At 40.9% G+C, this 23847-nt stretch overlaps 1 protein-coding gene across 1 annotated transcript in view; it reads right to left on the reverse strand.

The window, feature by feature from the left end:
* Positions 1-22192, reverse strand: part of LIN7A (lin-7 homolog A, crumbs cell polarity complex component) — a 46025-nt gene extending 23833 nt beyond the window's left edge. The window contains exons 1-2 of the mRNA XM_030458750.1: positions 21910-22192; positions 4626-4744 (exon numbers count right to left, since the gene is read on the reverse strand). Of these exons, the coding sequence (XP_030314610.1) occupies positions 4626-4744; positions 21910-22192 (402 nt within the window). The remainder of the gene's footprint in view (positions 1-4625; positions 4745-21909) is intronic.
* Positions 22193-23847: the final 1655 nt, after the last annotated feature.

The following is a 23847-nucleotide window of genomic DNA, read 5'->3' on the forward strand; positions in this document are numbered from 1 at the left end:
CCTTCTTTAACAAATCTTCAGCTTCCAGTGAAACAGAATAATGCAGGCCAGGATTTGGGGTTGCTGTCACTGCCAACCATGAGTGTTTGGCCTGGTGAACCTCTATTTTTCCAGGGAATGGGATTCATTAAGCAGAAAACAATGGAACTCTGCTTTCAGAGGCTAAGTGTGGGAAGTAGAGAAACAGCATTATATTGCTCCCTGAACAGACAAATCTTGAGAATCTTGAAACACAGCGAAACCAGATCTTTAAATGACTCCTACATTAAAATCCTACATGTCTGTATTTTGTAGTCCTTTTAAGAAATAACTGCCAGTGACCCGGTCCTGAGAAAGTGCTCTTCTGCTATGACCTGATATTTCGGTGGCAGTCACAAATTAACAAAATGTAATCATGATTATTTTTGCATGTCTGGTTGCCACACCACATTTTTATAAAGACGTTCTGATCTAATTATATTTGGTACTGATAAACATTTCACCACAAGTATTTACCAGTTGGGTTTTCTTTTAAATAATATCCAAAAAGAACAATGTTATACTTAATGTTGAAATGGAAACCAGAGTAGCGAAGGAGATGCGGGAGATCATCAGGAGATGCAGAGGTTAATCACACTATTATTATTATTCACGTATTATTATTATTTTATTATTTATATTATTATTTATCACTCTCTTGTTGTCTCAGTACCAATTACTAGCATGAGAACAGCAAATGAAATTCCCATAATCTGCTAACATGTGCCACATTTTCTTGTTGATAATTCACTGTGTTTTGCTCAACTGTTTATCTCATCTTCTGTGCCTATAGCTCTTCAAGGTCTCTTGCTAGACCAGGTCACCTTATATTAGTGTTCTCATAACTTCCTTTTTACTCACTTCCAACAACTGAAGTCACTTTATCAATTGCCTAGTTTTATGTTCCACATGAATATATCTTTTCAGTAGATCAATTATGCATTCACTTTTGCAGCCTTGCCCTTCATCCATTTCAGTAACCTGCTGGGACTCAGGAGACTATGACATTGCAAGAGGTTTGAATACACAGCAAAAACACATGGACGGGTAAAGGACTTAATGGTATAATGGATAAAATTCATGAATATTTTGCCAGGTGACAAGGCTGTAGAGGTCTAATTAATCTTCATGTAGCTAGGGAGATTTTGAAACAAGTAATTTTAAAATGCAATTTTTTTTTTCCAAAACTCTATTTTAAGGTAACCAGGCTTCAGTAAACTTGTTTCCTGGTCTAGGGGGTCTTCAGGTGAAAAGAAAATACGGAGGCCATTACATACTTCAATTAGGTCTATTATTTTCAGAGCTAATAGATATTCTTGCCTAATTCCAGACAGAATATTTCAGTTGGTGGTGCTTTTATTTTGGTAAGTGAGAACCATTAATCACCATTTCTTGACAGAGCAGCCTAGAAAAATTCCAAAGTATTCCAAATTTCATTCACTCTGTCACTTTAAAAATATTTTATTTCTATGGGATATTAGTGTGGGGATTTGAATTGGAGGGTTGATTTACTGAAGTTCCCACAAATACAATTAATTACAGACAATATATTCCTACATTTTGGATTGGAATGCATGTCTTCTAATAAAATATCTCATATCTTAAAAGACTAATTGATCATGAAAGGGACCTCCTGCTTCTGTAGTTAAAGAATTCCTACTGATAGAAAGCACAAGTCACATTCAATCAGTACTATATGGATTATATTTTCTCTTTGATTCTTTTACCTGCACTCAGCCCAATACTGAGTTTCCCTGGGACTTATTTTAAAAATCAAACTCACTGGGAAGTTAAGTGTCCATAATTTCTTAGACTGGAAAAGAAAATGTCTGTTTTCTAAAGCTCTTCCATTATGGAGTTTATAGGACTAAAGTAATCAGCATCAACCTCTTTTACTAGATTTTCTGATTAAATACAGCCTCGGGTTTTGCATTACACAATGAACACACCACACTGCAGATATGAATCTCTGCATACATATAATGCATAGATATAAAGCAGCCCCTTTCAGACTAATATAAAGTCTTCAACTACTCCTCATCCCATTTTGATTACTCCTATCTCCTGCTCACACATGGTCTGCTTCTTGGTCACTACTTTCTCCAGGAAGGTTCTTGTGTTCCAATCAACACCTACTTTCCTCATTACTTCTGTCATGGTTCCTCCTGTAAGTTCTACAACTTTTCTCCTGTAGTCTATGCAGATGATAATAGTGGGAATTAAAAGGTAATCACCACACTCTCCCACCTTGTACTTGGGATGAGAGAAGATAAATCATGGGAGGGAGCATTTTCAGGGAGATACCTGTCTAGCCTCAGCTGGCTCAAGCTCTAATACACTCAGAATAAACAATGCTGCTCAACAAAAGTAGCTATCAGTCTTTCAAAAACTCCAAGACATGCAAGAAGGGCAACCCTGATTAGCAGCAAGACTCAGCTCAGATATCCTTCAAGCCCTTGCTGAAGTGCTTGGAGATATCTAACGTGGCCAAAATATTCCATGCTTTTCCTCAGGCTTTTTAAAAAAATGTAAGAAATTATTTTCTGCAGTTTTTCAACAACTCTTCAATCGGTGAAAAAAAAAATGGGGAGTTACATTCTAAAGGTCTGACAAGGGCTTAATGGCATTAACTGAAAAGAGGAGCCACATGTTGAACAACCTTAAGTACTAGCAATGTATATATGCCAATTCTCCCACTCCTTCTAAATGAAAAGATTTGTTACTGAGCCTTTTATATTTGAAGATTTCTTCAAAAAAAAGATTCACATACATAGTGATGGATGGCATTAATAATTCTTTGCGTGTAGAAATTTAGTTCCCTGATACTGATACATTAGGTTATATTATAAATTATATATAGGTAAAAAGAAATAAATGGGTTTGTTTTGAAATCAGTAGAACTGATCTAACTGCTCAGTCATCATCACTCAGTTGTCGCGCAACAACTAGCTCCAGGCTTCCTAAACTGACTATTATTTGGTGGTAAGAATCCAGCAGTAATTAGATGGTCTGTCATGTGCAGGTTGTCTTTGCAGAACACTTACAAAGATCTTTTGTGCCACTGAGAGGATTTTGTTGAAACCTACTTTCAGTTCACTGAACTGAGAGTGCATTTGTCTAAGCCATTTTCCTACTTCCTAGGGTCTGTACCCGTTTCAACAAACTTTGGGTTTGCTTCTGCTAAGACTGTTTTCCAGAGAGATGAATATAAATGTAGCAAGATTGTGCTGATAATGCTGCAAAGATAGAAAGTTGCCTATAAAAACTATAGTACCAGGCTCTGCTATCTGGAAAAAAACCAAAACAAACCCAACAAACTAAAGAAAACTCCCAGAACTTTTCAATGCTCTTTGCTTAATTAAAGAAGCATTTAGTTGGTTAAATGAATGGACTGGTCAGAATGTCAGCTTTTCAGGGTACTTAGTGCCCTTGTCATGGAACACTATTCCTTTTAAAAGGCCTTGAAAACTGCCATTTAATTAAGTGGAAGCCTCTCTCTGTTTCTCACAGAGAAGGATATATTTCATAAAACAAAGAGTGTGTTGAATTTTGCTTATTAAACTAATGTCTGTCCCCCACTTTCTTCCTTCCAGCCACCCAGCAGTCTAGTCAATCAATGCACTGCTGTTGCCTAGTTATCCAGAGTTCAATCCTGCTACCATAGAGGGAACATTAGATTCCCCATTGATTTCGGTGGGGGAGGATTAGTTCCAGGCACTAGATAGATAAACTGAAACAGAAGTTCTTACAGATTTTCTGCTGAAAAGATAAAAAATGTTGCCTTCATTAAGGCATCTAGAGCTGCTCCTGTCTGGCAGGCTAATAGCACTCAGTTTAGTATGTAACAAGTCTGAGACAACGTTGCATTAATTCATGGTTTCTGTTTAAGAAACTTCTAACAGAAGCATTTGTAATTTAAATGCTTTAAAGATACTGCTTGTATGCATGAAGGAAGGTGGGGGGTGCTTTTCCTCTAGCTTGATTAGAAGAAAACATTCATTATTTATCTGCTCTTGGGCAGAGCTTAGGAAGACCCCTGACTATGGCTGGCAGGGTAATGATCACAGTTCTCAGCAATCTGACAAGGATTTCTGAACATGGAGCAAGATCCACTGGGACTTGACCACTGACTCCAACAGCAAGATTCCTGTCAGCTTCATTTAGCTTCAGTGCTTGCACTGTTGGACTCTCACTGCAATCTCATTTTACTGGCACATCCCTAGCACACACCTGAGCTCAAATGAGAGGCATTTAAGCTTGCACTGACCCAACCTGGAATGTCCCCATATCCCAGCACAGTGCCGTGCAGGTTAGTATAGACCCTGAAACAGCAGGAACAGAATACTAAAATACTAATTAATCACCCATTCTCCTTAGCAAGGCTAATTGCCTCAGGCTTGATGCCTTGCTGACTCAAAGGTTCTGTGTCTGACTTACGGTAAATTCAGCATTTCTGCAATAGTAGCAGGCAGCTACAGACACATCTCACAACCAATCATCCTTTATACAAGGTACTCCTGCTTCTCCAGCACTAAAAGGCAAATACACTTTTCTCTTCAGGAGAGGGCTGTTATTCTGAAAAATAACTAAAAATCTCAATTTCATACCTCTCTGATAGCTGTACAAAACTCACTCTGCAGCACCTTCTTTAGGGACTGTAGCTTGTGTACCGGTACTTCTCCGGATTCTTGCAGTTTCTCCAATAACTCAATTGCTCTTGCAACATCTGAGTGGGAAAAAAAACAAAACAGGAATACAGACCAGTGTAAGCATTCGCTAGTAAGTGACTAGAAGTGGCATACTGATGATAATTTTATATTTAAACTATGTCACTACATACTGTAATAATCTTGGGCTACACCAGCCTCAGGTAGGCAAAACCACTCCTGTTGAGAGCTCCAAATCCCCAAGGATGGACAAACAGCCCATGTACACACACAACAGACACACACACTGGGGCACAGTATTAGTTGCAAACATTCTTTGAAACAAAGCTACCAGTTCAGAGCAGCTAAACCGTATTTAGCTAAACCTAAAATATTTCTTTCTTTCTGCATAAGACCAAGTTGCACAGGAGCAGTATGGGGTGCACTTTCAGTCTGAAAGAATGAAGTTGAATCCTCATGAAAGCACTCTCAGAATGACAAAACCTAAGAAAAATATTTGATCTCTTCTTGTGAATCTAAATCTAAATATCAACTGCTGATAAACAAAGTCATCCAAAGGGAAGCAGAAGTTTGCCAGGGGAGACGAGGAACTCTGCTATAGAAAAGCACTGTGTAAGGCTCTTGTTTAGGTCTGCAAAGACTCCCAACCAACTGGATCACCCAGCCAAAACCAGTATAACCCGCAGAAATACACAGAATAATATTTTGATGGCCTGAATTCTCCCTAAGCACCTGTGTATTGTCAAGGGAAATATCAAAGTTTCTCTGAAGAGCAGTCCAGAAGGCTTAAGTAAGTAGCCAAAATCATTTACCTCGGGATTCTTATTTTAAAGTCTGGAACTCCCATCCCAGTTAGCTAAATACAAAACCCACGTATCCCAGTTACTAATATCCATTGGTGCAAACTGGTATGTCAGGCAGAAGAAAGTAATTAGATTATTCATTCTGAAGAAGCTTCAACAGCCCCCCATAATGAGATAAAGCCTATGAAATTCATGTGATATGTGATGGCTTTTCAGATACTCCAAATCAGACCAGGTTCTCTTACAGCTTCAGGTCAGGTAAATTTAGAACTCTCTTTCCTTATCACTAACTATACTTGTATAAGGTCAGTTCGACAGATGACAGATTTTAATGTTCCTTCAACTCCACACCTGAAAACTGTAAATCTTTCCACACTTGCTATGGTCCTGACCTGAATATTACTCAATGAAAGATTTGCACTGATTGAGAAATTAGTTCTGATCCAGAAGGAAACATAAGTAGCTTTAGGTGCACTGATCACTCTAGAGGAGTTTACACATCTTAACATTTGCCCAGGGAATGAACCATGCTCTAGATGATAATTAATCACTTCTAAAGTGAGAAATGTTACAATACAAATATTAAATTCATATTCCAGTTCAAAAGTCTGGCATGAATTAATGGGTGTTCAGTACATACACCCATACAGAAAACTGGGCACTAAGTTGTCATTTGCCACTACTTGATTACTTTGTGATTAAGAAGTGATTTGGCACAAAGAAAATTGCAGTACCACAAAGAGTATCCCAAGAGCATTCTGATTTCCCACACTACCAAATTCATCCAGTGTGCTAAAAACTAAATTATCAGTGCTTGCTCAAAGTGATTTGTTACAAGTAGTGGATTCTCCGTCCCTGGAGATATTTAAAAAGAGACTGGATGTGGCACTCAGTGCCATGGGCTGGGAACTGCAGCAGTAGTGGATCAAGGGTTGGACTTGATGATCTCTGAGGTCCCTTCCAACCCAGCCAGTTCTATGATTCTATGATTCTATGATTCTATGACTGATAACGAGGAAGATTTCATAGTTATGTCAAAAAACCTCATGGAATCCACTGCTGTTGAAGTCAGTTGCAGTACTCTCATTTGTTTGAGAAGGACTGGTACTCCTCAGTTGAGGTACTTTTCTTGTCTCCAATCCTCCTTTGATTACAAATGTAAATAGCCTTGCTTGTAAACATCACCAATGTTTATACTTAAATACCATTTTCTTACATACTCATGGAAGGTGCCAAATGATGAAAAGAGTGTGTGCATGTGTTTATAAAAAATTCCTGGAATTATGTGAAAAACAGTTACATTCTATGTAAATAAAATATCTTTGCTTTTTATTTCTGACTTGCCCTTCCTTTAAGCAATTTTTTTTAACACAGGTTCTGAAAAGGATTGCTTTGCCTACTTCCAAACATTCTGAAAAATATCAGCTCCCTTATACTAATATTAAACTCATGTTAACATGATTGAAATCTATCCTCATGTACATCTTCATTCATGTCCTACTAAAAGTGGTGGGAGTTTTAAGTAATGATGTGGATAGGATTATACTTCTGAATTCTATAATGCATACACTTTAATGGGACTTATTTCACCTCCTATTACATTCACCTTTAACCACATTTTTTATTACCCTTTTTTCCTGATTATTTTATACATCAGCACAACTCCTTTCTCCCCCATTCTGTTTAACATTCATTTCCCTTTTTGTCTCCTCATCATCATGCTTGCCAACAGCCTTTCAGGAAATAAAACTGGTTCATTGTGGTGGGTCACATTGTCAGTGAAACACAGAGGAGGCATGAGGCTGTGGGTGGAAGGTATTTTATCAAGTGCACTCATTAAAAGAAAAGCATGACTCTCAGAGAAAAAAATAATCTTATTCCAAGTGTTCTTTCTGTATTTTAATTTGAATGAAGTGTCATTTAAAGTGCTAGCAGGACACAAGCAGGAGGCTACAACATGAACCCTAAGAAAGAGGGGGATCACCACAACAGAGAACTAGCAAGATACCATATCATGGATAGAGGTGGAACATTCCCATGCTATACTAAATGAAGCTGAATCATGTATACATAACCAGATTGCATATTGGAGTTGGGAAAAAAAGGTCATCTGGATTAGTAACCACTTTGTTCTGTTTTATACTGTTTTCACTTGCTGTTTTCCTTTTTTTGAAATATCTAGCAATACACAATGTAAACTGATCTGTTCAACTTGATGAAGGTTTTGAAAAGTAAAAGCTATTTCCAGTACTTTGCAATTCTGCTTTTACAACTCAAAACCAAATTATGGATCCACAGTAAGAATTCTGGCTGGTTGGAACTTGGTACTCTTTGCCATGGGTAGACCAGGCTCCAGCGTTCTGTCAAAGCTGCCCTGTCTGGGGTTTCAATCTGGTAGACTTCGAGCTCTGTTTATGCTTGTTTCAGTTTAGTCAGGTTGAAAATTATTAGAAAAAAGTATCAAATTATTTTAGTATACTAAATGTGTCCCATTTAATACCAGAGTGACCCTTGAAAAGGGATGTACTTGCATGCTTTGTACTGCAAAATGTGAAAACTGCTGTATATCTTTCCCTCTCGAACTAGTCTCCTCTTAAACTAGTCTATGAGTGAGCTGGTTTGCAGTCCTTTAAATAAACATATTATCCTCTGACTTAAGAGACTATTAGGGAGTTAAACAGTAGCTACAATGCTCTGTAATATTAGTTTGGGTTCAAATAGTAACTACTCAAAACCATAGTATTTCTTTACTTTGATCAATACTCTGGAATCATGTAGTTGGGTTGCTCCCAAAGCCAAAATTCAGTGACCACTTGTTCATTAACAAGTTATTTGAGAACAGTCTTCTCATGTTCTCGATGTCTCTCTGTGCCTCACTGCTGTTAATTCCAGAGACTTTCACTGCATTAGTATGCTGGTTACTAGGAAAAGTAAATGTGTTGCATAAACACTGCCCTTTGGTACCTAAAAGAGGTGGAACATCACTACAAATTGACAGGAAAGATACTGAGTGAGACTCTAAAATATTCAGTAGCTTCACCGTGGCATTATATAATATTAATCCTGGCAATTTTCAAGCTCTATTCAACCCTTAATGAGGTTGAAGGTGGAGAATTTGCATGACATAATAGGTCCTTATAATTGTCAGTAGTTTTCAATTCCTTCTATACTTTCATCCCTGTTTTGTTATTCCTTTAAAGTCATGAGGATACATTCCAGAATTCTTAATGTTATTCTGTCAAGTTTCTCTCATAATTCCCAAAGCCTAGGATGCTTTATTATATTAAACAACAATCTCCAAACACTATCAAATGACAGCAGGTAATCAATGGTTGGGTAATCAGAATTCCATGGTGATTAGCAAAGTTCATTCATAATTCATAGCCAGTAGCCCTAGTACACTGTAACAACATAACAATTTATGTGACTTCACCATTAAAGCACCAGCTTTGGAAAATTTTCAGTGTGTACCTTCTGAAAATTTTCTATTTAAGCAGAGTTCTGTTCTCAGTCACTATGTACAACGGGGTGATTCGTATTCTAGTGTCAAACACCAGACTGCCCACTATGCTTCCATTCACTTCCATTACTATCAACAACAGTCTTCTCCTGAAATACAATAACTCTTCCGGTAATTTAATATATTTATTTAATCTAATCTGGAGAGTTCATAAAAATCAAAGAAAAGCACAGCCTTTTGCGCCCACTTAAGTCAAAATGCTTGTCTTGCATTTCATGCTTATCAATAAGCATAAGGGTGTACTTCACCATAGTAAATCAGACTTGATGTGTAGGAAGCAGGGAATTAAGCTATTAGAATACAGCAATATTATTCAGCACTTTATAGTGTGTACCTGAGAGGTCCATTCAAGTTAATTACAACAAAAATAGTAATACCAGTGCTTTCTTATAATAATTTAGATGATATGAGTAGTAGTTACAGATTTACTGCAGTGTTACTTTACACTCCTGTGGTTAAGTATTACTATGAATGCACAAATAAATATAGCAAAGCACAACAGTACAGAGCTCTCACAGTTCATTTTGTGGTAAGGGTTTCTACTTGCCATACTTCTGTTGTAGACACTGACAGCTCAGTGACTCACCCACGACTGCCATTACAGTCAATGAGGAAAAAAAGACACTTGAGGCTGCAATTCATCTGACCTATTTTAGAGATGAATCATACTCTGGGATTGCCTGTTCCCTTTGTTGACTGTAAAGGGAGACTAGAGGATTAGCTCAGAGGTAAATGCCTGCATCCTACATGTTAGACATCTACATCAGTATGATGAAAACCACTCGTAGTGTCCAGATATGTTGTGAATGACTCACACACATCTGCTTCTGTGTGGTCCAGGAAACACCATACTTCACAACAGTTGCATCTGACAAGAATAGTGTGTTAGCAGGCAGGTCAATGCATTTTTTAAAGCCTTTAAAACTGCCTTTGCCATTGATTTTATGGATTTTTTTTCTTGTTAATTTATGAGAAAAAAATCAACCATGAGATATGATTGAGTGTACCTTTGTATGTCTCATTTTCCCTAATGTGAAATGACTGCTCCCAGTTACATTAGTGGCATATGTTTCTACATACATTCCCTCACTGCCTGGGGCAGGCTCTTTTTCTTTGGCTGGTCATCAGACCATGTTTTGGCCTATATGTTTCTGTCTATCTGAGCTGCATCCAGGTTCTGCTTGGCTCTAGCCTTTCAGGCACACCATGGACAACCAAATTTTCTGCTTCACTCCATTTCTCAGCCACAGAGCCTGAGACCTGGCTGCTGTCCACCCTGAGATGATTAAATACCATGAGTTTTCCCAGCAGCTTTAGTGGGTGTATGACAACAAAGATGTTTTGTAAAATAACTTCTAGAAAGGAAAAAGGTTTGGTTTTTTTTTTTTTTTTTGCAGGCAAAGCACTGTCACCTTTCATCCAAAACCAGACAGCAAACTGTAGGGACTCGTCCATCAAGCATCCTCAATATCATAAAAGCCCTTCAGAGCTCTCCAGCAATTTCAGTCACTTAGGTGATTTCAGGTATTCTACCTGAAATACTGAAATACTGCCATCTCAGGCATACTGCTTCTGAATACTCCACTTACCTTCTTCATATTCAACATTCAAAAGGTTCTTTTAACTAAAAAAAATATGCTTCTCTATGTTCTTTAAACCTGACAATGTCTACGATGCCTGAGTGATCTCCCCCTTCCTTCCCAAACTCCTAATTTTTACATAGTGATTTCTGTTCTTTTCCTCAGCTAGGAATTTGTCATAAACTTAACCTACCATGAAGGCCAACTCAGAGAATCGGATTTGCTTTCATTTGGTCAATCTTAGCATATTCATTACTTTATACAGATAGAGCCATTCCTCAGTTTTACCATTAAGCCTTCACATAACTGATAAAAGTCAGAGGAGCAGTTTTGCTGGCAATTTTCAGATTTTGTTTGCTTTTTTGGGTGTGAGATAAATCTATACAGTCCTTAAAAAGAGTTCATTGGATAACTTGAGAAAGTATTGTTACATTTCCACAATTGTTTTTTAAAGGAATAACAATAAATCCCAAAACAGTTAAGACTGAGTTAATAGGTATTTTGTTATTGTTTAAACATGATGAGTTTCACTCACTGAATTCTAGGCCTCAAGAGCACTAGTGAAATTCAGAATTCTTAAAGATGGGCATTTAACATTAATCATAAAATCTAGTAATTTCAAAACACTGATATAATTTTTGTTCTTCCAATTTATTAGTTTTATTCTACAGCAATCAGGATGGGGAGGTACAGAAATGTGAACCTGAAAATTTTCACCAGAAGATTTTGCCATCTTTGAGAAACCAAGACATTAGACACACAACCCCTTTTCATTTGACAGCATTCACTGCTTTACTATAAAAGGCATCAATCATGGCAGTGGTGTGAAAACAAGTTACCAAATCATGCTTTAAGAGAAAAGATTGAAATATAAAGCTCAAACTGGAAAGAATAGAACAGCATTGAAAACTCTGGTATTTTCTTACACAGTACTTAGAAAAGAATGTAATGATTTTTCCTCTGCATTAATTGTGGACAAAAGGGAAGGTAAAATTCCCTTTCACCCCCATTTTATACAGTTTTGGCTTTATATTGCTTAATGATACCAGCTCTTTGTGAACATAACTATGATTTATAGCTAGCCACTCAGTAATGAGTAGAACAGGTAAGGCAAGATTCTTGCCCTTATTTGACTTGAGACAGGTGGCTACAATATGACAGAAAAAGGCAACAGCTTTTTGGACTTAGCAGAGAAACTTATTTTGTATTCAAGTAGACTTATATAAGTTAAGAGTATCTAAACATATAAATTCATTCCTTAAAGAAAAAATTCTAGCACTTGTTTCCTGCAGGAAGCAGGATATTTTGTACTTTCAGACTTCTGCATGTTTTTTTTTAATTTCTCTAAGTATAAAAAAAAAGGAAAAGCAAACAAAAGAAAAATAAAAGGGGGGGGGAGGCCTCAGGTGCTTAAAGCAATTATTTGCCTTGTGCAATTACAAAAAGACAATCCTCCAAAGCAATGTTATAACTCCCTGAGAAATTCAGTATGGTCAACAGACCTGGTTTCAATTATTTCAGTTCCTACAACTATGTGAAAATAAGGAACCTGTGTACTGTTTCCTGTAGTCATGGATACCTTGTAAAGAGATGCCTTGATAACTCTCCACCAGCCTCAACTGTGTCCTGATAGCAACATCACTTGATCTTGTAGGATCAGTTCTGCCTCAGCAGAGACTGCTCACCCTTCTGGAGTGGAGCTGCTTGAAACACTAGACAAAAGCACAAGTGACACTTGGCTGAAACTGCAAGCATAAACACTTCAGAGGTTCTAATCCTAGCTTAAAAGAAAAAAAGGCTGGTACGTTAACATAACTCAAGGCCCCTTCTTGACAGAATACCATAGACATAGAGAGAAAAACACTAAAATCAGTGAAGGAATGAAAAAATTGACTAAGCTAAAGAAGTAAAAACCAGAAAAAATTATCAGGGATAAGTTTGCCTGAACAAAGAAAAACAGGCTGAAAACCAACACACTTTCTTCTTAGCTGGAATCCATTTTCTTGCTCCCCTGCCTAAGCAAAACCAAGTATTTACGCATCCTATGTGCACATCACAAAACAAAAGTAATGGCCATATGGGCAACCTCATGCCTTTCCCACACTGATAATTTCAGCTGGGTTTTTTGTTTGCATCAGAGAGATTTTTTTGGCAGGGAAGAAGACAGGAAGAAGGAAAAAAATGCCCCAACAGGTGTCTCGCAAAGGGAGGTGAGGTTAACCTAGGGATGCTAATTCTCCTTCACAACAGGCAGCATGTTTGAGCCAAACAAGTAATTCACTTTCTTTGCTCATATGTCATTACTAGAGTCTCCTGCTGCCTCTCCTCAGTTCTTATCTCTCCAGCTAATCTCAAAGATCTCGTAGTCTTAAATCTTTTTCTGTTATTACCAGAAAGATGAGAGAGATGGCTGTGGGCTACTGGCAATAGTGACAAATCGAATTGTCACTTGGAAGTCTAGCATCATGATTTTATCTTCTGCTTTTCTAGGTGGGTTGAAACTTTAGTGAGAAGATGGCATTTGTGCAATACAATGGAAATAACGTAGTCATTGTGTACACGTACCTAACATGACTTTATCTGTAGGCTCAGGTAATAAGAACAGAGTTAATATTCTCTCTTCAATTTTAGCAGATTTACAGATATTTTTTTTTTTTTTTTCAGAGTGAATCCCTCTGGTAGCTGGCTACACATTAGTAATTTCTTAGGAAAGGAAAAAACCCTGTTCATTGAAAGTGTGTATGTGAAAAGCTACGGCAGCAAGAAGGAAGCAATATAAATAAAACTGTTTGTTAATAAATCCCTGCCAAAACTAGGCACTACAGACACACTGCTGGTAAATGTCAACACTAACCACTGTTAACTTTCAACTTTGAAACAAATATTTTAGAAGAAAGCCATGACAACGTTGAATTGCTGCTGCAAGTTATGAACAACACATTGATACAGAACCCCCTTGAGAGAAACAGGGAGCTCACTACCACCTTTGCAGTGCTGTTTCTTGGTGTCCTCTGTGTTGAACGATGCCAAGTATAGGAGGTGAACTGGAACTCATCTCGGGTTGCAGCCTGATTTCAGAAGGTATTTGCCTAAGACAGGAGAAGAATACTTGGCATACTTTGACACCAAGCTGATGAAGGGACTGGAGAACAAGCTGTATGAGGAGAGGCTGAGAGAACTGGGGTTGTTTAGTTTGGAGAAGAGGAGGCTGAGAGGATACCTTAGAGCTCTCTACAAGAGAACCTGAAAGATAAGCGCTGGCCTCTTCTCCCAAGTGAACAATGATAGGACTGGAGGAAATGCCCTGAAGTTGCACCAGGGGAGGTTTAGATTAGGAGGAAGGTAGAATTTATTTACTGAGAGAGTAGTTAGGTGTTGGAATGGGCTACCCAGGGAGCTGGCAAAATTACCATCCCTGGAGGCATTTAAAAACTGTGCACTCTAGGACATTCTGTAGTGAGTGATACAGATATTGATATAGATATTTTATTTGGGGGGAATGTTGACAGTTGGACATGATGATCTTAGAGGTTTTTTCCAACTGTGACAATTCTGTGATTCTGTGACATGGTTGTGGTATTAGGAAGCAAAAAGGGCTGTATAATTTAGCAGAAATTTCAGACTTGTTACTACTGAGTTACAAGACTATTGGCTATGTCAGGGATCAAATGTACAACCACCTCTTTTTTCAGAGACTGCTTTGTAAAGCCATCAAGCACTCTTCAAGTTTCCCTGGTCTGTCTCTGTATAACAAAGAACAGCTATATTATCCTTTTGTTCCTGCACCAGTTCAGTAAATAGAATCATAGAATGGTCTGGGTTGGAAGGCACAATAAAGATCATTTAGTTTCAACCCCCCTGTCATTGGTAGGGACACTTCCCACTAGACCTGGTTCCTTGAAGCCCCATCCAACCTGGCCTTGAACACTTCCAGGGAGGGGGCAGCCACAACTTCCCTGGGCAACCTACTCCAGTGTCTCATCACCCTCACAGTAAAGAAATATTATTTGATAAAACCACTGCTGCCAGAACTACTAAAAGAGAAAACATGATGGTGAATAAATTTCCGAGAGCTAATATTGCTGCTGATGGACACAATCATCCACCTAATCTATTTTGAGTACCTTATTTCCCAATAATTAAGTGATTGTTGAGTAATAGATACCTTAAGGTCCAAAAGATTAAGTCTTTTTCAGAAAATTAAAGAGTTAGTGGATGTGAAAGAGTAGCAATTAAATGGGTTCTATTGAAAAGAACCAGTGCAAAATGAAATTTTGGTTCAGGAGATAATATGATAAAAGAAATATGATAAAAACCTGTTTTGGCTCTTCCTTATACAATTATCCACATTTAAAGAGAAACAATTAAAATAACTGCTTTAACGCTTTAAGTATCCATGTATTTATGGATACTTAATTGTTCAATCTTTTAAATAATAAAGATAATTTTTCCAATCTCTTTTTTTTTTTTTTTTTTTTTTTTTTTAAAGGAGCCCCACTGTGGGGCTCCTTCCTTTAACCACTCTATTTTGGTTGCAGACCCTGGTGAAATGATCTCAAACCTCCCTCTGTATTTAACACATATAAGATCTGAATTTGTGGTTTAAATATTCAAGAAGACATTGTTAGTCTGCAAATGTGCATTACAAAGTCAAATCTTCTCATCTGAATAAAGACGTAATGTTGAATGTTTCTCATTCAGAGGCTGACTCTCCTGCAAAAAAAAAAAAAAATCTCTAAAGAAAATAAAGCTGACTGAGATCAACTTTGGAAATGCCTGGATTTCTACATACACGTACAGTTTACAGTACATTGGTAAGTACTATTTTTAAAATGTAGAAAATGCATCATGTGAAACAAATTAACTGTGCATGATGGAAAGCAGACAAAAAAATTACAATTATGTGCTTCTCAAAACACCACCTGTCTTTGCTTAGTGTCTTCTTAAATCCTCAGCTTCTCATTATTTCTGCTTCTAATGAATAACTAGATTAGATAATTTTACATAATTCATATTTCAAATTCTACTGAATTATCTACAAAAACATTATTTTGTATCTCAAAAACACATCAGCCAAAAGCTTCTATTTATATCGTTCTGCACTTGACTGATTGTTGTCTATGTTAAGGAGAGATGTGGATGTATGTGTCCTGAAAAGGGGAACTCAGAAGGACAAATTATCCTCTGCACAAAGCTGATGACTTCAGAAATCTGTCACACTTTAAAAAAAAAGTTTGTCTGATAACATCATCAGAAGGGTCCAGCTCAAGCAATAGGATGAAATTAAGCATCCACTTTACCCAGCTGCAGGAGAAGGTCCCCTTTGAAGGATGAGAAGCAGGACAGATATGGGCAAGCTCAGCTTAACATTGTTCTATGCAGGCTAAATTCAGATAGAAAAAATCAACTACTTGACTGCTACCATGTCTGACGAATATTTTCAGCCTGACAAAGCATGAGGAGCACGAGGTAACTGCAGTTATCAGTCAGCTATGAGCCTGGTTGCTCTTTCCAAGGGGTCTCACAAACATTGCCTTATCACACACCCAGCTTCTATAGAGATGCCCCTTATTATCAGTTAGACGTGTCTGAAGGAAACATGACAGGAAATTTAAGATATTCCCTCTCTACACTCCACAGAGGAGACTTAATGTTAAATGATGTCATGAATTCCGTAGGACAGGTTTCCATGTGTCTGAGACCAGGTGCAGATCTGGGACCACCAGCAGTGCCAGGCTCCTGTAGCACCTGCTGCCCACTGAAAACAGTCTAATGAACTTTCATTCATTTCCTCTTGCTGTGTCCTGACACAGCTCAATATCCACATGACCGTGAGTCACTGCAAGTGGAGAACAGGGCTCTCTCTGAGAGGGCAGGGCCAGCCACAGGGATGTGCTCCTGTGGGCACCTCACCCATGTCTAGCCTGGCACAAAGCCCCTTTTCTGCCATGTGCCTGAGAACCTCTTCAGGTCAGGCCCATACTGCCAGAGATGTTTAATCTGGACATGTGTATCTAACTTTTTAAAACCATGTATTTTTACACCGCTCGAGAAAACCAAAGGTGATGTTTAGATAGGTACTTGCTGCTACTCCAGCCCCAGTGCTGCAGGAAGCATAAGTGAACCTTACACTTCAGGTCTAACCAACGTTTCAACCATGTGGTTAGACCTAAAGTGTGTGCCACTTGCAAAAATATTTTTCTATTTTAGCACACTAGGCTGAAGAGCAAGAGAAGACATCCTGGTGACAGACAGGGTGTTAGGCAGGGAGCAGCACATCGTTTAGCACTGCTCCACGGGGGCTTCACCTTGAGCAAGAGAGATCTGGCCTTATGCTGCACCTCTGCCAAGGACTGTTTCACACTGTATGAATCTGATTTTCTTCTCCCCATTAGTATGTTACATATTTTTTTGCAAGATAATATACATTTTACTAATACATGCACAGTCTACCACAACTTATGTTCAATGCAATTTCTGTTACCTACATGTATGTGGACACAGGTGGGAAAAAAAATCCACATTAATGTAGGCTATGAGGATGTAATGAGAAGAAAAATGATAGGAAAAGCAGAGAATGGAAGGAGGAGCACTGTATATTAATGGTCAGCTACCATCTAGTACCACATCTGGCACAGTTTGTTTACCACCTCTAACAGCCAATGGTGATTCAAAGCCCATTCATAGTCATATTTATGATCACTGAATATGGTGCTTTGTAAAAGATTTTCAGGAAGTTTTGGGACATACATTCCACAGGCGAAAATATTTGTTTGAATTAATAAAAAAAACCAAGAGGACCCAGTTACACATTACAACCAAACCACAAGAAGTTTTTCCAAGGAAATATTTGAAAGAAAGAGAAATTCAGTTGTCAGTAGCCAATAGCTATGACCTTGATAAAAACTTCACAGAGATTAAAATATCAGCACTCTATATTCAGTCTATTCAAATTACTTCTTTTATCATCAGTCACATGAAGAAGCAAAGCCATCAGTGACATGAATAGTAACTACGCAAGGAAAAACATGACAGTACATGGATTATTAAGAAGAGAATTGAAAGACACTCTGATCATGAAAAGATATTCCCTTGCTCTTAAGCATGAGATCATCTTTGCACCACCTAATTGTTTAATATCTTTAAAAACAAGAACTTTTTAAAAGCCCACTTCTGAGGCTGCCACTTTCATGGTCCTTTGCAAAGAGGAACTGGCGCTGAGGTTATCTGCAATCCAAAAAAATACACAGTCAGGTCTCTTTTGGAGCAGCTTTTTATTTTGGAAGGAAGAGCAGAAGTAAAATTCTAAGTAGTATAATGAAAACAGCCAGACATTTAGCAAAATAGATAAGTTCAGATAGGGTGGCACATCTACTATGCACAGTGAGAAAGATGTCTGCTTCAATTTGCAGGACTTCATATGACCACTCCTAAAACCAGAGCCAAGAGAATCACAGAAATCTCTTTCCTCTCAGCACGTTTCTGGGAGTATAATGGTACTTGAAGAAAATGCTTCTGTCAGACTATGCTAATGCACCCTTTAAGCATACCCTGACACAACAAGCTTCCTTTGGTTTCTAATTGCTCATGATGTTGCCTGCGGCATACAGGAGGTCCTCAGAGAACAGCAAAGAGGCTAAGCTGGCTCGAGGAGATGACACCACTCTTGGAGAAAAGCAGAAAATTGCTGCTGGATGTGTATGCTGCTTTTGAGACAACACCAAGCTGGTGAGGTGCTGAGAGTTGTGAGTCTGCAGAAGAACAGAGGACATTGGGTTGCTGGTAATGAAAATAGGTAAGAGTTATGGTCAATGCATGGAGGGATGGACTTGATTGCATTAATGATTTGAGAAGAGCAAGGCAACAGAAGATGACATGCACGGGAGACAGGAGGCTCTGCATAATAAAGGGGTAAGCTGAGGCAATGGCTCTTTGGAAGACAAAGGGCACTGAGAGGAGAGGCAAAGGCAGCACAACAGAGAAGATGATGCACAAGATGTGACAAGTGGTATGCCAACACAAAGAAATACTGTCAGAAAGTGCCAACTAATTGGTACCAGAGCTCCCTATAATTAAGATCAGTGTCAGCCAAGTTCTTTCAAAAGACAGACCTGTAGAAGAAGCTAAAAATAATTTTGTAGGTGTTTTAAACATTTGTCTTTTGGGTTGAAGTGACTGCTTTGGCAATTTTTAATAGAGGCCACTTAATCTGGGAATGTACTTAAAAATCCATAACTTTGAACATAAAATGAAAAAGAAAATTTTTTTTCTATCTTACTTTTTTTGCTTACTGTTTTATGAAAGGCAGCACTGTAGCTTCCTGTCTCAACCTGGAACCAGATATAGTTTCCTACACATTCAGGGTTTAAGCTTTGAATGGGTCTAAAAATTTCTACCAGTGAGCCCTGATGAACACAGGAATACTGACAGGTGGTATCAATTCAGGATGTAAAAAAATCTGCGATAAAGATAGGAAGGGAGTGCTTTTTTACAGAGGAGACTTACTTGGCTACTGGAAGCTGTCTGGCAGGCAGGCTCTTCCCCCTCTCAGAGCTCCTGAAATGCCCAGGCCACACTACCTGAATTCCTTCACTGGTTCTCACATGTAGCTCCAGTGCTTTATATTTCCTCCCTGAAACAGTTGCTGACTCCTTCCTCTTCTCCCAGCGGGGCATCGTGCAAAGGTCAGGCAAAAGCCTTTGAGATTAAATTGTAAGTGATTAAAATTTCCATTATTTTTTGAACTTGTTCCACATATTAAAGAGCCTTAATGGAACCTACACACATTTGTGCAGGTAGAAAGGCACATGATGACAGGAATTAAGGAAATTAATTCTTGCGCTTTGGACTGAAGTAATCTTCAAAAACATAATTGGCTTTCAATCATTCACACAACATGCCCTTCACCTTTAAATGGCAATTCGTTTTACCATACGGGTTTTGAATGCCATTTATGTCAAGCTTTAAAAAAAGCTCCCATCCAGAGCTCTCATCTAGAATGCAGTGTATTTGTTTTGTCCAGGAGAAGACCAGGTCAGAGCACAATTCAGATTTCTGATGTATGTATCTGTAAAATGCTTCACTGTTTCAATGACCCTAAGCAGGGGGAGAAGTGGAGCACTTCCTGACCAGAGACCAAGCAGCAGTTCCTGCTGCCTCTCGTGAAATGCTGGCTCTTTTCTGGCAGTGCTAAGTTCTCAATGGGACATGGCAAAGTAGATACGAGTGTACAAGACTTTTCAGGCCTGTGTCTAGATCACAGCAGAGCCATGCAAAGCAGAGTGACAGCAAACATAGCTGCGTCTGCTTGAATAAAAGCAACAGGAATCTGGAAAATCTCACCATGTATCACTTTCCTTTTTCTGTAGCTGTGAAAGAAAGAATACAGAGAAAATATCTGGAAGCACTGGGCTTAGTCCAGAGGTTTCTGGGGTTGCTTCGGCTCACCCTCTTCAGGTGACATAGCAGGACATGTGCACCAGTTACAGGTGAAAAAGTGCATCCATTCCGATAAAATGGTCCTCTGCAGACCCAAGTGCAGTATTTAAATCTATTTCTTCTTGTATCTATTTCCTTTTGTACACCACACATAACTATTCTGTGATGTTTTATCTCCCTCACACTAACATCAGCACTGGCTGACAACCAGGGAGACTGTAATGTTGGCACCCCTGCCAAATGCTTAGGCATATCCCAGACGCAGACAAGAGATGCTTATATTTAAATTGGGACTAATTTGCATTTTTGTGTATTGTGGACTTTTTAAAGCAAAGACTCAGTAATGAAAAGGAATGTGTAATTCTGAAATAGTAATACTTTCCTTCGAAAAGCCAGGTTTCCTAATGGATTGCCATCTGTTCAACTCTCTGCCAGGAAATAGATTTGTCCTGCTTACTGAAAACAGTATTAGGGTGAAACTGTAGATTATAGAGTGGATTTCTGAGCAGTTTAATTTAAAGTGCATGCTAGTACTTTGTTATTTCAATAAGAATATCTTTAGATTCTCCTTTTCTGCTAATGTTGGAATTTAAGTCATTCAGCACACTGTACGTAAGAGTAGTCTGTGGGATGTTTTGCTCTCAAATGGGTTGCAGTGAAGGTGCCTATCTCTGCTTTATGATTTTGAAACTGAGCTCATGAGGTTGCTTTGCATAGGCTTTACAGCAAGAAGCTCCTTATCTTGCTTTGAAAGCCCATCTTAATCCTCTGAAAAAAACCCACAAACATTTAAAAACCAAAGGCACTGGCCCTAATCGTGCTTTCAAGAGTACAAAATTTATACATGCTGGGAGCCTCTCAGAGCCTCTGGATGCAAGTTATGGAGAAGGACACCCCGGCAATTCAGGATGCTGTATGAGGAGCTGTTGAACCTAACTGGTGGAGCTGGAGGAGCAAAACAAATGAGAATGTAAGTGGCTCCCCTCTGCAACCCACAGAAATGTAATAACTTATGCTGAGCTTTATTACGGGCACAAATGCACTGCAAGGGAGAGGTTCAATTCCTACAGCCTGGATGCAAAAGCTGAATTTTAACATAACTTCAAGACTTCGGCGCCCTCTTGCATTACCTCGGCACGGTTACTGACACAGCCTGAAGGTTAGCAGAACACCAGCCGCTCTCCCGAGCAGTTGTCTCGGTAATAGGCAGACGAGCTGTTTTCTCGGGTAATATTATTATTAACGCCATCGAACAAATTGCAGTCACTGTGCCCTTCCCCCCTAAAACCACCGCGTTTTGCCAACAAACGACCGTCTCCTCAGGAGGTGCGGGCTTTTAACTCGCTGCGGGGAACGGCGGGCGCGGGATCGCTGTCCCCGGTGCGGCTCATCCTCCCCCACGGAGACACCTGCGGTGGCGGCGGAGCGGAGGCCTTGGGAGCCGAGCCACGGAGACGGGAGCCCAAAGGGCTGCTCCGCAGAGCGGAGGAGGCGGAGCGGCACCGAGGAGCGTCCCCGGAGCGGAGCACTGGCGGCGGAGCCGCATCCCGCGACCGCAGCACTGCCGCTCTCCCGCCGGCAGGTTGATGCCGCCGGACCCCTGCCCGCACAAAGTTTTATTTCCCCCCTTTCGCCCCTTCTCCTGCCTCTCACCTGACCCCTGGGGGAAGGCGCCTCCTCACCGCCCTCCGCGGCAGCCTGCGGGGCCGGGAAAGCCACCGCGGTAGCGCCCGCCGCGACGGGGCTGCGGGGGCAGCTGCCCGAGCTCTGTCTTCCGCGGTGGTTGCCCGGGCAGAGCGCGGAGCGGAGGGGCGGCCGGGGAGGCGCGGTCGGGGGTGGGGGGTCTGCGGCGGGGAGGCCGAGGCGGCGGGATCCTGGCTTACCTCTGTCCAGCGTGAGCGGCTGGACCGCTGTCAGTGTCGCCATGTCTGCGGCGGGGCTGGAGCCCGAGTGACGCGCGGCTCCGGCACCGGCGTGGAGTGCGGGGAAGGGCGGGGTGGAGGCTGGCAGGGAGAGGGGGCGGAGGAAGAGGGTGGCTCCGTGGGAGGAGGAGGAGGCGAGCGGGGTGGAGAGGGTGCCCAGGAGAGGACGGCTGGCCACGGACGGGGCGCCGCGATGCTGCGGGCGCAGGGCGGCCCGGCGCGGCCCGGCGCGGGCTGCCGGCATCGTTGCGTCGCTGGACCTGGGCCCGGCGGAGGCTCCCGCCTCACTGAGCTCGCCTCGGGGCTGAGTCCCCGAACCCGAAGATGCCGGACTGTCCCCGGCCGTGCGCGGAGGCGGGGGGCAGGTCGCCGACGGTCCCGCCGCCTCCTCGGGGGTGCCGCAGCGGCCGGCGCAAGGAGAGACAGGGGTGAGGGCGAGGAGCTCCGCGGCGCCGCAGGGCGGGGAGGACGTGCGGGGGCCGCATCCGGCGGCCCGGCCTCCCTCTCCCGGGCCGGGGGCGGCGGGGCGGGCCGAACCGCCCCATTGCGGAGCCGGCGGTCCGTCAGCCGCAGGGAAGGACGGTGTGTGCGGGTGAGGCACGGCACCAAGGGCTGGCAGCAAGGGGTGGAAGTGTGTGTCGGGGGGGAAGCCGGGAGAGCAGGTACCTGGGCCCCGTGCGGTGCCTCCGGCAACGGGACGTGATCTGAAGCGGCTCTTTTGGGCGAACCAAACTGTTGGATTCACCATCAGTCCTCCCGTCAGGGATGTCCTAACTTCTTCTGGGTGCGGCTTGGTCATCCCGGAGAGACTCAGTGTCCTCTCCTGTAGCACTCCCCTCACCTCTCCGCAGCGTGGGTTTAAGTCTCGACATTGGAAGGCTGAGAGGATGGTCCCAGAGGTGTGGTGGCCACTTCGTGCAGATCAGCTGCATCTTTGAGTGAGCTTGGAGGCCTTCACAGAAGACTGTCCGTGAAGGTGGAGTTTCACATGGGAGCTCTGCAGGGTTTGCTGGCAGCCTTCTCTCTGCTTGTCTGCTCTCAGCGTTTACGGGAGGCGGAATGAACCTGGTAGGTTCATCCGCTGCCCCAGAAAGGTGTGGCAGTGAGTGTCCCGCAGGGTTTCTGCTCCCTTTTTCCTGAAGGCAGCGATGTAGAGGAAGGACTGTGCAAAGAATGGTGCTCCTCTTTGGCCTTGTGTAGTGCTTGCTGTCTTGTGTTTGCCCAAGGAACAGGGTGGAGAGTTCTCACCTACCCACTATGTCAAAAACCACAGGGGACTTGAAGATACAGCAGTTCAAGGTTGCACATCAATAAAAGCTTTCAGCTGCAAGGGTAATTAAGCATTAGTATAGATAATTAGGGAAACGGTGGAAATTTTGCCATTAAGAGTTTCCAGAGCAGGTTAAAAATACATCTGGCTGTTTTAAAATTAGAGAAGTTTAAAAAATATATATGATCCCCCACATCTTCTGATAATCTGAATTCATCACAGATTTCTCAAATTACTAAACCGTAGTTCTTTGGGATGTCTTGACAAGAATATGTTTCAATTGGCTGAAATATCTAAGTTGAGAAATCAGTTCCTGGCAAGAAGTCATCTTTTAAAATAAAAATTAACATAAAGATTTTTATAATGCAGATTTTATGTACTTGAATAGCAGCTGGATTGACATAAAGTGTAATAGCACCTCTTAAGTAGTCATGTTACTGTATACTGGATCCATAGTCTTGAACAGAGAAGTGCACATTTGGAGCTCTAACAGCCTAATCTGAAAACTCTCAAGCTGTTATGACACTTGAAAAGATCTATTACAGATGTAAGCGTGTGTTTAAATATTAAAACCAATGTGCCAAGTTAATTAGCCAACCTGGTTGCTTTCCGTACAGGACTTCTTAGCC

The sequence above is a fragment of the Calypte anna genome, chromosome 1 (assembly GCF_003957555.1).
Source record: "Calypte anna isolate BGI_N300 chromosome 1, bCalAnn1_v1.p, whole genome shotgun sequence".
In the NCBI taxonomy this organism is placed as follows: Eukaryota; Metazoa; Chordata; class Aves; order Apodiformes; family Trochilidae; genus Calypte; species Calypte anna.